The sequence below is a fragment of the Homalodisca vitripennis genome, unplaced genomic scaffold, assembly GCF_021130785.1.
Source record: "Homalodisca vitripennis isolate AUS2020 unplaced genomic scaffold, UT_GWSS_2.1 ScUCBcl_1546;HRSCAF=5294, whole genome shotgun sequence".
Classification (NCBI taxonomy): Eukaryota; Metazoa; Arthropoda; class Insecta; order Hemiptera; family Cicadellidae; genus Homalodisca; species Homalodisca vitripennis.
Window position 1 is genome coordinate 11,898 of NW_025777679.1, and position 15,228 is coordinate 27,125.

The 15,228-nt window shown below is 34.7% G+C and overlaps 1 protein-coding gene across 1 annotated transcript in view; it reads left to right on the plus strand.

Moving 5' to 3' along the window:
* The first annotated feature begins 750 nt into the window (after nucleotides 1–750).
* The window catches only part of LOC124371526 (RING finger protein 44-like), a 48,968-nt gene continuing 34,490 nt past the window's right edge, over nucleotides 751–15,228 (plus strand). Inside the window, exons 1-5 of the mRNA XM_046829879.1 lie at nucleotides 751–915; nucleotides 4,227–4,345; nucleotides 5,042–5,201; nucleotides 8,181–8,301; nucleotides 8,418–8,494. Of these exons, the coding sequence (XP_046685835.1) occupies nucleotides 751–915; nucleotides 4,227–4,345; nucleotides 5,042–5,201; nucleotides 8,181–8,301; nucleotides 8,418–8,494 (642 nt within the window). The remainder of the gene's footprint in view (nucleotides 916–4,226; nucleotides 4,346–5,041; nucleotides 5,202–8,180; nucleotides 8,302–8,417; nucleotides 8,495–15,228) is intronic.

Sequence of the window (15,228 nt, forward strand, 5' to 3'; positions counted from 1 at the left end):
GATATCCGAGGTTATTTTGAAACAAAAAAAATTCCCCCCGAGAAGGGTGGCAACCACCCCCAGGGTGGTTGCGGAGTTCAGATCATTTTCACTTTTGAAGTTAAGGGTAAGAATGAACCTAATTCCAAAATTGTATGCAATTCGGTTCACAGTAAAAAAAATTCGGAGCAATAATGCTTCTATGACTGCACTAAGTGTCATTATGATTACGTCACAGTAATTGAAATGAGATAGTCAAGTGTCCTTTTATCAGCATTATTTTAGAATCCCAGTGAGAGATGTCCACCTCATAAGTATGGACACTATCAAAATCATTATTACACACCAAACAAAATCTGCTGTTAGTTCATCAAATTACTGTGTGATCTGGAAGCCATAATAGTCATTTGTATTAACCCGCGATTACTCCCGTGTTAGAAAATATCTAACATTTTTGCCATTTTTTATATAAAAGTTGCAAAAAAATGTTAACAGTGCCGCCGCTTCTTCATAGCCTCCCTTAAGTATTCTGCTGCCATTTTTTGAAGTTTTCCATCTCTTAAGTGGCGTCATGGTGCAGTGGAGGGGATAAAAGAGCGCCGCACACATAGTGTTAATAGGAATTTAACACGCGAGTAATCGTGTAACTCTTTATGTTAGTAAAATGCTAAGGGCGCGAGTAACCATGTGAGTGTATTTTTTTAGTTTTGTTTGGACACTAATACTATAAATCTGATTCTTTTAGTGTTTTTATGCTTAGGTGGAGGCGTAATGGATCTTCCAAATAGTGAGTTTCGTATACTATCATGGTTGAATGAAGAGGAAGACGAGAATGAAGTTGTTGATGGAGATCCACATGGAAACGTTTCTGTGTCTGATGCAGAAAGTGAACACAGCAATCACGACACTGCTCTGAACAAACGGGTGATGAGGAAGGTATAGAATCTATGGACATAGATAATGTGTTGACTTAGGGCATCAAGAACCAACCGAGCCTCAACCTGCTCCACAAATAAATCAACGTCAAAATGTCACTGTAGGCCATACTGTTGGAAAAGATGGCATTACATCTTGGCACAATCACAAGCCAACCTCTGCAACTACAAGAACTATTACACAAAATGTAGTAACGAAATTGCCTGGTACCAAAGGCTTAGCCAAAAACAGTAAATCAGTTTTAGATAGTTGGAGACTTTTTCCCCGATGACGTAATTGAAGAAATAGTCCGTTATACGAATCAAAGGTTACTTTTGATGTGTGATTCGTACACAAGAGGACAAAGAGATTGTCCTCAAACTGACGCCACTAAGCTATTAGCTGTAATAGGTATGTTGTACCTAATGGTGTGTTAAAAAAGCTGGTCACTTACATGTTGAAGAATTGTGGCGTACTGATGGAACTGCTCCTGATAATTTTGTGGCAACAATGTCTAAGAGACGGTTCCAAACGTTACTTCAAGCTCTTAGATTTGATGACATGAACACCCGAGATGAGCGACAAAGATATGATAATCTTGCCCCAATTCGTGATCTATTTGTCAAATTTGTAGAAAAGTGTCAAGGTTCCTATACAATAAGTGAATATGCAACCTTAGACGATATGTTAGATGGATTTCGAGGGCGTTGTAAGTTTTGCCAGTACATACCGAACAAACCATCGAAGTATGGGATTAAGATTTATGCTCTGGTAGATTCCCGTATCTTTTACACATACAATTTGGAATTGTATGCTGCCAAACAACCTCCGGGGCCATTTTATGTAGATAACGATTCAGCTAGAGTTGTGAAGCGACTGATTGCACCTATAAGTAATTCTGGCCGAAACATCACAATGGACAACTATTTCAACGGAATCCCTCTTGCAAATGATCTTTTTGCGAACCATAGACTGACGGTAGTTGGTACCATCCGTAAAAAAAACCCTCAGTTGCCACCTCAGGCCACTTTCATCAAAGGATCGTCCAGTAAACAGCTCTCTATTTTTTATGGCAAATCCCCTAACAGTTGTCTTCTTGCTTCTTATGTGCCTAAAAAGAACAAAAATGTGCTCATGATCTCTACAATGCACAAAGATGATACTATCGACGAAGTTTCTGGAGACTTCCTGTAAACTAGAGGTGATATCCTTTTACAACCTGACGAAAGGAGGAGTTGACGTTGTAGACAGGAATGAAGAGTGATTAGGCCTACAGCGTATCCAGAATCAGTCATCGGTGGCCTCTGACACTGTTTTGTTCAATGTTGAACATTGGTGGAATAAACGCACAGATCATCCTCAACAGCAAACACTCAAGTGCCCATGGTAAGAAGAAACTACCGTAAAGAACTTGCAACACAACTGATTAAACCGCATCTAGTCAGAAGAGCAATAGTACCAAACCTTTCTTGCGAACTTCGTCAGAAAATAAGACATGTTGCTCAACTTCCTCCACCTGAGCCTGCACCTCGTCAAGAAAGACAAAAACCATGGTGTGCTTTCTACCCTCTTCGAAAAAACAGATTCACACAACATCGTGCAATGCCTGTGAGAAACCAATATGTAAAGAACACACGGCGAAGAGACTTTACTTAGCTGCCTAGAGTGCGAGAATGTAGAAGCAGACTCTGATTAGAAAGGCCCTGATTATGTTTACAACAGAAAGTTTTTATTTTTATTATTATTGAAATCAATGTATATTTTATTTCTAAGACTTTTAAAAACTACTTCCTTAATACTTCTTAAAACTACTTAATATTTACTTAAAGATAATTACGTTTTTAAAGTATTGTTTAACGTAATACAAAAAATATTTTTATTTTACATTTTTAACTGATATTTTATCGTTAAAAATAAGTTAATATGGTCTTTTCTTTTTATACATTTATATTGCTGTGAAACATGTTCAATAATAAGTTCATTTTGTAACAAAATGGGTGTTTTTTTTTTAAACAAGTTCTTATGTTAGATAAAATCTAACGCACAGCGCGAGTAACAGTGTTCGTCTGACACGCGCGAGTAGCAGCGGGTTAACAGGTTTTGGAATAGCTAATCATAATACACTGCACATTATCAATATTTAAGTCCAACATTTGCAAGCCCATTGGGTAACGGTATTAATATTGGAAGTATTTGTAAGTAATAAGTGTATAAGTGGAAGTTGGATTGAGTAATTCGGCTAGTAATATTGATTAATGTACATTCAGAATATAAGTTACCTAATGAGAGATCTCTGTGAAACCTACGTATCTCAGTGCCAGTTTTCCTCCCCCACCCAACTTGACCCACTGGCATCATCCTGAAATACAGCTTAGGAAGATTGTAACACTACCATCAGAGAAACCACCCTTCTTAATTTTGATGAAGAGAATGCAATAAAAACACTCCCAAAGACCTTTTAAAGAGTTAAAGTAGTTGTCTGGCTCTTACTAATGCCAAGATGGATATTATCTAATATCTTAAGAGGTGCATTAGCAGTGCTATGGTTCGAGCAAAACCCAGGATTGAACATTTTGACAAAATTTTTGTATTTTTAAGAAAATTTTAAAACTGCTGATTAATAATACATTTAAGACATGTTGATGAAGCTTGGTAATTTCATACAGGTCTGCATTCTGAAAGACCTTAGTTATTGCAAAATAAGTTGGTCTTTATTAGTACATGACATATGAAATAGTTATATAATTTAATAACATTAAACAGGTATCTTGTCATGTACATAAGACAGCTTATTCTAGAACAATCTTTAAAATATTTAGGCTAATTATAAAACATTTCTTATGTGCTATTTCAGAGCATAAACACAAATATAAATAACTAACATAAATAATGAATATCATTACTTAGAAAAATAAAAACAATATTTACTAGATTATTAATTCTGAAACATTTATTACATTCTATTAGACTATCAATAAACAAAATAACAGTACATACTTATGCTAAAGTCTCTATAGATCATTCTATTTGGTATTGTATAAAGCTTTAAATGTTCTAAGTTGTCACTTAACATTTCATGTAGACTATAGTAAGTCCATATTAGAGATGTAGCCTCAAAAAGTGTTTGATGAAATTATATACAATAATAAACCTTTGAACACTTTGATATATTATTTTTATTTCTACAATGTACATCTCAAATTCTATGAATTCATCATCAGGTACACATTCTTATATCGAGTAATCTACACTCCAAATTTTTCTACTACATTTTGTGAGATAGAATATAAAAAAATTTATAATTTTTATCATTACTATTTCTCTGTTTTCAGAAAAAAACAATGAATCCCAACAATCGAGGCGCAAGCATGAGAAATTCTCGTCATAACCAGCACTCAGGACGACCTCGATGGCCTTCATCCTTCAAGGACTATCAGTGCTATAGCCAAAGGTATGTAAACGTGGTCTAATGCATGGAAACTCCAAAAAACCAGCATTCAGTACAGCCCCACTTGGTTTTCATCCCACAAGGACTATCAGTGCTACAACCAGATGTATGTAAACATGGTCTGATGTATGGGAACTCCAAAACCAGCATTCAGTAGAGGCCCCACTTGGCTTCATCCCTTAAGGATTATCACTGCTACAACCAGAGGTATGTAGACATGGTCTAATGTATGGAAACTCCAAAACCTGGATTCAGTACAGTCCCACTTGGCTTCATCCCACAAGGACTATCAGTGCTACAACCAGAGGTATGTAAACATGGTCTAATATATGGAAAATCCAAAACCAACACGAGAGTAGTCCTATTACCCTTCATCCTTCAAGGACAACTGGGGCTTCTGCCAGTAAATATGGTTTAATTTATATAAACATGATGGTGATATTTCTTGCAAAGTCTGAGCTACATTGATATAGTGCCTAAAATATTGATCACAACTAGCTCATGGAACATTAGCTCATTCTTCCTGTCTTTCTTTCTCTAGATTGTGTCAGTGATACAGCTAGAGACACAACAACTGTTAGAATAATCCTTACTACAAGCACCACATAAACTGCCCTGTGTTTTTTCATTAGTCAACTTGTGTCACTTATCATTAAATTGAAATGAACAATAGTTTAATGGGTGTGTATACTGTTCCAGTGATGGAGGTTCACCTGGCAAAGATCCAGTGTTCTACCCTAAGCCCCAAGGTACTGTGGCTGGACAAAGTCCAAGCCACTATCCCCCACTACATCCAGGTGATCTGCCGGGTGAACTGCGCCAATTGTCTCCACCCCTTCATGTCAACATTCGTGCTCAGGTAAGATCTCATTGTAGTTTGCAGCTTATATCAAAATATCATCTTAATTGCTGTTGTTTAGTGATAACATTTAATCTGTTAACACATCAAGTTGGATATTTTATTGTTCATCATTCATGTTGTGACATTGTTTTAAATAAGCAAAATAAAGTAGGTGTGTATTTTCACAAACTAAATACAATTTTACAAGTATTGCCTGTTTAAATGTTTCATTAGCTGTAAATCATAAAAGTTTTAGGTATGTTCTTCTTTTTATAATATTCTTTAATTATTTATTCTGGCAAATATATTACTGACATGAATATGTTTTAAATATTTCATATGTAAAAAACTATACAAAATGCCTAGATTCATCATTTAAGTGTAATGTAACTTTTAAATTTTCTGAGATAACTTAGTTCTTGTTTTTGGCTATCTTACAAGGATCGGGTTTTAACTGATAGGCTAGCAATATTTCTCTTCTGCATGTCACTGAAAATAAATTACGTTATACGATTTTTTTTTAATTTTGTAGTAAAATATTAAGTGGTTTGTGTTATACAATATAGTTAAATTAACAATGCCTCATGTAACCTATGTGAGTAAGAACTAAATTCATGTTAAAATGAACATTTTCTTAATTTCATTTCTATTTTTGCTGTGTTACTACTTAATATGGTACTTTCGTAGTATACAAGCCACTATTTTTTAACAGATTTTCTTACCAGGGACCTAAAAAACACATTATTAGGAAGAACAGAACTTTATTTGACTTAATGTGGAAATTAAATGTTATTAATGATGATCGGTTCATGTGTACTGCCTCCTCAAAAGAAGCAATGTCTGTAAAAAAAGAAACCACTTTGTCCCTATCTACTATTTGATATTTGGCTATATGTATGTACTTACTTACTTACTGCCGGGGGTAACAAATCTCAGTCGATTCTTTGCCTCGTCTATGAGCCTCTTCCACGCCACCCTGTCTTCCGCCAGATCCACAGACCCTCCACACCGGGTCACATCTTCGACCACTTGATCGCACCATCTTATCTTTGGCCTACCCAAAGGGCGCCTTCCTGCCGGTACCGCCTGGTAGACCTCTTTTAACCTTGTGCCCTCCTGTCTCCGATGTACATGTCCTAGCCAGCTAATTCTCTTTGCCTTCACCAAAGCCACAATATCAGGATCTTGGTATACATTGCGTAATTCTCTATTTTTTCTTATTCGCCACACCCCTTCATCACATATTGGTCCAAATATTTTTCGGAGAACTTTATTCTCAAAACAATCAACCGCCCCTCATTTTTCTTCGTTAATGTCCATGTTTCACTTCCATACATTAGGACTGGTTGAATGATTGTTTTATAAATTCTTATTTTGGAGCATTGTGATAACAATCTTGACGTAAAGAGTTTTGTACACGCCCCAAGACACCTATTTACATTAGCTAATTTGCTTTGTATCTCTATATCCTCCACGTTTTTGCTGTTTATTGTTACACCCAAATATTTAACACTTTCTACCCAGCCAATCGAGTAGTTGTCAATGCTTAAGTTTGTTCTCACACATTTCCAGCATGTCTTCATGTATGTACGTATCATAAATATAAAAAGTTAAAGTCGACATTTACAATGTAGTCTGATATCGGAAAAGTTTGACAATTAGGTGCGTGATCTGAGTTCGGGAAAGTACTGATCGGAAATGCCCCTTGCCATCAGTCCAGGCTTCGGTGACACCTTTGGTGCCCCCCTGCACTTCTGTAAAAGAAAAACGTCCCTAGAGATAGTACCCAAAATTTAATATTAGCTAAAATGAGTGCTTGTAAGGTTATATTTACCTTTGGTACTACTAGTAACATGTTTATGATAACATAATCTAAACCTACTGATATGTAATAACAAGAAATAGATAGGGAAAGTGTGACCTACTCCTCGCAGACATTGCTTCCTTTTGGGTGGTAGAAAACAAAAGTCGATCATCATAATGACATGTAGTTTTCACACAGTAAGTAAAATAAAATCTGTTTCTACTAATAATGTAGTTTTTTTTCCTCCACTTCCAAAAATAGTGACCTCTGGATATTACCAGTACCCTTAATATTGTAATTTAATTAAAAGGTTGTAAAACAAATATAGTAGGGTTAATATTGTCAATAAATGTTAATTATTATTTGGTGAACTTTGATGAGGGTAAACTGGATTTGCTCTATACTGATGATTACATAAATCAAATTTTTACCTACAAAAAGAAAAAATGACATTTTACAACTCAAGACAAAAACGATCTAAAATTGTGAATGAGTACATGCTCAGGTAAATTTCATGGATAGAGAGAGAGATGCACCATCATGAAACTCATTCTTGTCCATGTAGAAAAATTAAGTTTATGTAAACTTTAAAATCTATAGATGACATCATTCTTGAAATATCCTGCTGATAGGCTAAGTAAACGCTCAGTCAAATCACATAGGACATGCTCATCATCAAACATGGCAAAATTTCAAATCTATAGATCAGTTTGTTTTTTTAAACATCATGCAGAAAGACAGACAGAAATTATATTTTTCTAGGCTCTTGAGTGATAGACTTTGCTAACGCTCAGCCAATCAAAGGTTTTTACTGTAATGAATGCAATTTGAAGACAGCAACAAAAAATGAAGTGCAAATGAAAGTAAAGAAGTAAAAAAGTGCTAAACAGAGCACTAACCAAAGTAACTGATATGAGATAGCATGGTTTAAGGTAATTAACTTTTATTATTTTACTTACCTGGCAGTCCATCTTCAGCTCTGTGTCATTTCAATCTACTTGCTCATATGCAGCTGTGGTGTAACCTAACCATAATTCCTATAAGCAAGTAAGATTTGAAGTCTAAATTCATTATAAGTTTCATGCTGGAGTAAGATTAGATTTTGTGCCATGTTGTGCATAACATAACTTGCTTGTACACTCTTTTCAGATCAAATAGCTATAAGGAAATAATTGACTTAATTTTGTTAACAGGATAATGGACTGTCAGTGCGAGGAGGTCCTTTGCTTAGCATTAGTCCTGGACTACTTGGCTCTAGCCCCCTGGACGTAGCTCAGAGAGGGTTAGAGTTCTCCCCACGACGCAGCGGTCCAGGTACCACATTTTCACTATTCAAAATAATATACTTACTATTTTCTTACTGAAAAATTACTTGTTTCCATAAAGTTGTCATGTTGAACTAGTACGTGATGTAATCAAATTTGTTCCAGATCTGAGATTAAGTCCGATACAAATTCCCCATTCACCACCATTCTTCCGCAACGGAGGACAAGATGATGGAAGAAAAGTAAGTAATGTTCAGTTCACTCTGCTAAGGCCACACTCTACCAAGTAGCACATCCTTTCTTTATACAATGTGTTCATTCTTCCTAACACTTTGACATACCTAACATACTCACACTATGCCGGGTCACGAGACGATATATCAACTATGTTCTATTTGGTGGTCATTTGAGTATCAGACTATCCATAAATGACATTAACCCTTTGAGCCCCAGCCGCCGGTATATCGTCGGTAAATTTCACTGTCTAAAAACCCCAGGCCGACGATATTCCGGCGGTAAAAAATAGTGCGAGAAACCCCAGCCGACGATATGTCGTCGGCATGATATAAGTTATTATAAATGGCTCTTAAGTATTTAATTTTAGCGACACCAGTGGTTTTTTAGAACTTATAATTTTATTTTCATACATATACAATATTATGATTTCATGGTCAAATGTTACTAAATAATATTTACACTACTCCTAAAGAAAGAGTAAGAAGATCAGCTGTTACTAAGGAACAACATCTGCATCTGCTGTGACATTGTTTACGTTTTAGTAGACTGTGTTGATGTTCATTACGTTTGTGTGAGTAGACAGTTATATTATTGTTTCGGTACTTTCAAGTATGAAATATTGTTTTATTTTGTAAATAATGGGTCACTCAAACCGGTACTTTGGGATTATACCGACCACACCAGTATGAAGAACACAAAAATATAAATTTATAGAAACATGATAGAACGAAAAAACACCACTCTGTAATTACAAAATTACAAACTTACAAGCATTTCCAGGTATTGTGGATCGGTATTGTTGTCGCTGTTATCTTATCTTTCTCGAGAAATCCCGATTACGGCAGGGCCGCGCGGCATCACATGATTTGCAAGGTACATAATTGCCTTTCCATTAAAATTCAATTTATATTTTCTGATCAGCCCCTCTAGAATTTGATATTTTACTGATAGGTACTATCTCGAGGGATGTTTTTCTTTCGTTGACATCAGCGCGGGTGCTGCCGAAGCCCGCGCTGATGACTGGGGCACTCGCATTTTGGGTGGCGGAATGTGATCAAGAATAAAAACAAGTTCTGAGTGTTTTTTCAATAAAGAGTTTAGTTTTAATTTGGTAATGTTTTTGTTTTGTTGAATTTTTGTGTTTGGAGAAATGTAGAGGTAAAACACGGAAGTACAACAAAGCGACGCGACTCTGCAATCACGTTATCTACTAGATCGCTCAACTTTGACCTCTGTCTGAGGATGGGGAGGGGTTTTGCGATAAGACAATTCCTGTTTTAATATTACCGAAATATATTGTTTCTACGCTAACTAGTAATCAGCAGAAGCGAAATGTCAAATAACGGTTCATGTCTGGGTGTGGTCGGTATAATCCCAAAGTACCCTCAAACCTAGCAGAACATTCAAGTGACATTGACAGACAATTGAATATTGACTTTTCAGATGACGATTCAGTATTATCTGATATTTTTTGACGATGATAGTGACCTTGATCCTACGTATGATCCTAAATATGATAGTGACAATGGCAGAAATGTAGGCCTATTTAGTGCTAAAGACTTAACACCTGAGATACCATCTACATCAGCTCAGAATGTAGCCTGTTACACAACCTAGGCCTAGTACGTCACAGGTTTTGTGTGATTAAAAAAAAATATTTGTTATTGAACTAATCTGTCTGAAATTTTTTTTCCATGTTTGCAATAACATGACAAATGAAAATAAAATTATTTCCCACGGGTTAATTGTTCCTTGTTTTATTTCTAAAAAATGTTAAATGTAACTTTTTTCTTTTTTTTAGTTTGCACATATGCGTTATTTTACATATATAAAAAGTACACAAACATTTTTTAGCCCTTACTGAATTTTTTATTTGTAAAGTACCTTATTTCAAAACATTTTTAATGTATTATTTAGGTCATTAGCTAGTATATTAGTGATGGTATGATTTTTCAAATGAAATCGTACAAAATCATACTGAAAAGGCCTTGGGGTTTTTTAGACAGTTACTTGCAAAACTAGACGTGGTAAAAATTTGCACAAACTATATTTTTAGGTCCGGGGCTCAAAGGGTTAATGGTGAAGTTTATGAATTTAGCTATTGATATAAATAGTAATATGTTGTCCAAAAAGTTAAAGACATTGAAACAATACAGGTCCATATTTCAAATAGTGAAATCAACCGTCTATTGATAGTGACGGTTATTCAGTTGCAACTGAGTGGGTTTGTGCACTGATTGAATTTGATCAAAGTTATTCTGATAGATAATGATAGTTATTGTGAAGATTTTATTGTGATAGATAAGGATCAAGTTGGGGATTTTGTAAACATAGAGGAAGGAAATTAAGATGCCAGGCCTGAACAAATGGAAAATTCAGACTTAAGTTGAGAAACTATTGACACATACAGTGGTGTGGGGAAACGTTTTGTATATGGCAGTGGCCCTTAAATAGAAACAAACATCCTAGGCATGTTTTAGTTATTTTTTATCAAACACTAGTAGGCCTAATTGTGAATGAAACATAAGTACGTTGAACAAGAAATGGTTTCTGTAGTTTTTCTCGATTATGGAATTAGAGTCCATGCACAAATAACAAGAATTATGTATCCTTAGCTATTTATATGATAATGATTGTTGTAATAAACCAACAATAAGATCCATTTTAGAATCAAAGTTTTATCAAGCATATTGTCATGTGACAAATTGAACTTCTTCCAATTTTTAGCATTTTAGCAATGTAATAACACTAAAATTGATCCCTAAAATATTGTAATGAATTGTTATTCTATATCACATAAGTCATGATGTAAATATATATTTAAATCTAAACAAACCCGCTTGATCCAGAATTAGAGCAAGAGATTATTGATCGTATCATACACATAGGCTACAAGAACGAAATCTATCCACAAACTGGTAAAAGTTGTCCTTCTTACACATCAGAAATTCTTGCCACAGTACATAAAAAATTAATTTAACTTACGTTTGTGATATCTCACATTAGAAATTATATAAAACACTAACATATAACAATATGTTTACTCTTCCCACATTATATCTTGCCTTATAAAACATATGACCAACAATAATATTGAAATGTTTGTTTAAAATTATTCTCAAACAATTTCAATTATAAACGTAACTGAATTATAAGCCTAGAAAACATTAACATATGAACTAGTTATAAGAATACACTGTTAATGTACATTTATCATACAGATGATGTAGTATTAACATCTGTTCATCATGTAATTTCAGAGTGGTAGATTGTATTATTTTGTTTCACACATTTTGATTTATGTATAAAATTAATGTGTAATTATACATAATTACACATAAATACACCAAGCTGATTGGTATTCTTAACTTACTGTCTAAAGAAATCAGTTCCATTTACAAAAACTATACCGTCAAAAGTATTTCATTTTTTTTATTTTCATAAAAAAAAATATTATTGTCCCATATTATTAGTACATTTATCATTTTTACCCCTTTTGCATACATTAATTTCAGATTACAACTAACTGTACTTTTTCTCATTTGCATTTTCCTCGGCTTATCTTTCATTTTCCAGTACACAATATACTTATTAGAAATGTAGCCTCGAAAAGTGTTTGATATAATATAGTGTGTGTATATATTTTATTAAATGTATGCTAATATAGGTGATACTATTAACCCTTTGAGTGCCAAGGGCTAATTTAATCGGCCTAGCGATGTTTCCGCATAGTGCCAAGGGCCGATCTAATCGGCCCGATGGTATTGACGAAAATTGCCAAGGGCCGACTAGGTCGGCCCTTCCAATATTGGTCATCCTGTTGCTAAATACTGACGCATGATATCATAAAACATGTCAAATTAAAGCCCAAGAAATGTACGACATAATTCACGTAGTGATAGTTTGTATATATAGTATACAATATTTTTTATGTAGCTGATATCTAGAAGGCTGTGGCGCGAACCGCCTGTTGTCGCGCTGCAGTCGTTTTGTTTACATTCAGTTGTTTCTGCTAGCTGTCTAGTGTGGCTGTGTTGACATTTTGGTTAGTGTTTTAAAAGTTTCCTACTTTTATTACTTCAGGTCAATTTCATTATTGAATAAGGTATAGTTTGCCGAAATGAGTAAAAGGAACAGATCGCCCTTAAGCGAAAATAGGTCAGATTCCGTTATATGCCCCCAACGCTTAAACTTTTTTCAATGAACTTAGAACGTTATAAAACGATGTAGTTGAGTAATAGAACTAACATTATGCCCCAAACGCTAATTTTTCATTTACGTATGATTATAATGAATTACAATTGGTTTGTAGCTAATCATGTGATGGCGCGCGGCCTGCCGTAATCTCGAGAAAGATAAGATAACAGCGACAACAATACCGATCGCAATACCTGGAAATGCTTGTTGATTGATGGAATGCTAGTTCTGTCCACGAATCTGACCACGAAAATACATTAATTCATTCTTAGCCTATATAATAAAAACACTCACTCAGTTATTTCATCTGAAGGATTTAGTGTAATAGGCCTAATGAAATAAGCCCAAAGTAATTAATTTAAGTCTGTTCATAATAAATAAATAACAGTTGTATAATCTACCTTGATTTAATTTCATAAAACTAGTAAAATATAATTTTTCATGAACAAGAGTAAGCGTGCATGTTGGTGCAGGTTTTCACCATTTTGCAGCAATATATAAAAAAAATTTTAAAACTCAGTTATATATAAATGTATTTTTATGAAACTTAGTACATTTATTCCAACTAACATGGGGAATATAAAAATTGGCACATAACACTAATAAAACAAAAATAAATAAATACTTTTTGCATCTTAAACAAAACAAATGTGTTTTTTTTTGTTTTTTGTATTTTTGTTTACACATATATAATTTTTTTTTTTCATTTATGCTCAAAATATATATATACCAATTTGTAGCCTGTATCTTGCCCTAAATAATAAAGTAAAAAGTGTCCCATTATGTTAATTTTTTAGTAAAATACTGCAGTAACATAAAAATAGTGCTTGGCACTGTGGGGAATGGCCTGTCACAAATGATTGGCACTGGCTGCATGATCTCCACCACTTCGCGTGGCACTCAAAGGGTTAATAAATAGAATAGTTTTACTTTAACCAATTAAAATTACCTTAAAATATCAGTAAATAAACAAAAGTTATATTATGATTGTTTACTAATCAAAATGTGTTCATCTTTCACTATGGATAGATTGATTGATAAGATATGAAAAAAATGTTTTGAATGTAAAATTAATAGAAAGTATGTCCAAACAACTAAACAGAATGAATGAAAGAGTTATACACAATCAGATCGACAGAACTCATAGCTCTGCTATGCAGCGAAGAAGTGGGCGAGTCCACAAGAACAACTGAGCTGGAGAAGAATATCTTGTTTCCATTATAAAAAGTGTGCAATATAATTCAAACCCAGTTGATGACACAGCGAAATGACTTCTAAAGCTCTTTTCAACAAATATAATATTTGTAAAGTGTTCACATTGATTTATCAAGAAAGTTTGATAGAATAGTTAATATGAGAGAAATTGGATAGGGAAAGTATAACAAACAAGACGTGTTTTAAAGTAAGTACTGTTTTAAGTTTACGCCGCTGCAGTGCTACGGTATTTTTAAGTGCATGCGCATCTTCTAGCGCAACATCTGTTGGGAAACCATTGACACCATTATGAAACCATCCGATTGAGTCTAAATCTGTTTGCATGATTTTAAAATGCTGCCGTCTATTGAGCATCCCGCAACTGCTAAGTGCGTGTTTTAATATGTTTTCTCAGTGGTAAAGGATTCAAAGCAGCTGAAATTCATTGCCAAATCAGTGATGTTTATAGTGTGAAAGCATTATGAGTGATGGAATGGTTTTGGGCTTTTAAAGAAGGCCGAACAAACATTCACAATGAGGAACGAAGCGGGTGATCCTTCAGTCATTACCAATAACTTGATTCAAAAAGTGGACTGTGAAGGGAAAGAGAACAGACGATTCACTATTTCACCCTTACCTGAAGTTTCCTGCTGTCTCAAGAATTGTTCTGTATGAAATTGTGTTTAAATTATCAGAAATTGTGTTCACGCTGGGTGCCAAAATTGTTGACTGAGGAGTACAAAACCAAACGATTAGCCAGTGCAATGTGTTTTCTCGAGCCTAATTTTTTAAGCCATATTGTCAGAGGCGGTGAAACATTGGTAGCCTACGTTACACAGGAATCGAATCAGCAAAAGAATTGGGAATTGTGGCATTTATCATCCTCTAGGAAAGTGAAATTCAAACAAACAATCTCTACTCAGAAAATCATGTGTACTGTGTTTTGGGAAGAAAGGGTGTGTTGCTTGTTGAGTTTTTAACTCGCGGAGACATGATCAATGCAGCAGCATACTGTGAGATATTACAAAATTTTCTACACAAAAGGTGTGCAAGCTGAGTGTGCGTGTCATTTTGCTCTACTATAATGCCTGTCTACATACAGCAAATCAAATCCAAGACCTTATCACTTCTTTTGACTGGGAACAATTGGACTACCCAACATACAGTCCTGATCTAGCACCAAGCGACTACCATTTGTTACTGCACTTAGACACATCTGGCGGGGCAGTGATATACCGATGACGACGAAGTAAAAACGACCGTGATGCAGTGGTTGTCTAATCAGGCGGCAACTTTCTTTGACAATGGCTGGTCCCACAATGTGATCAGTGGCTTAATATTAATGGGA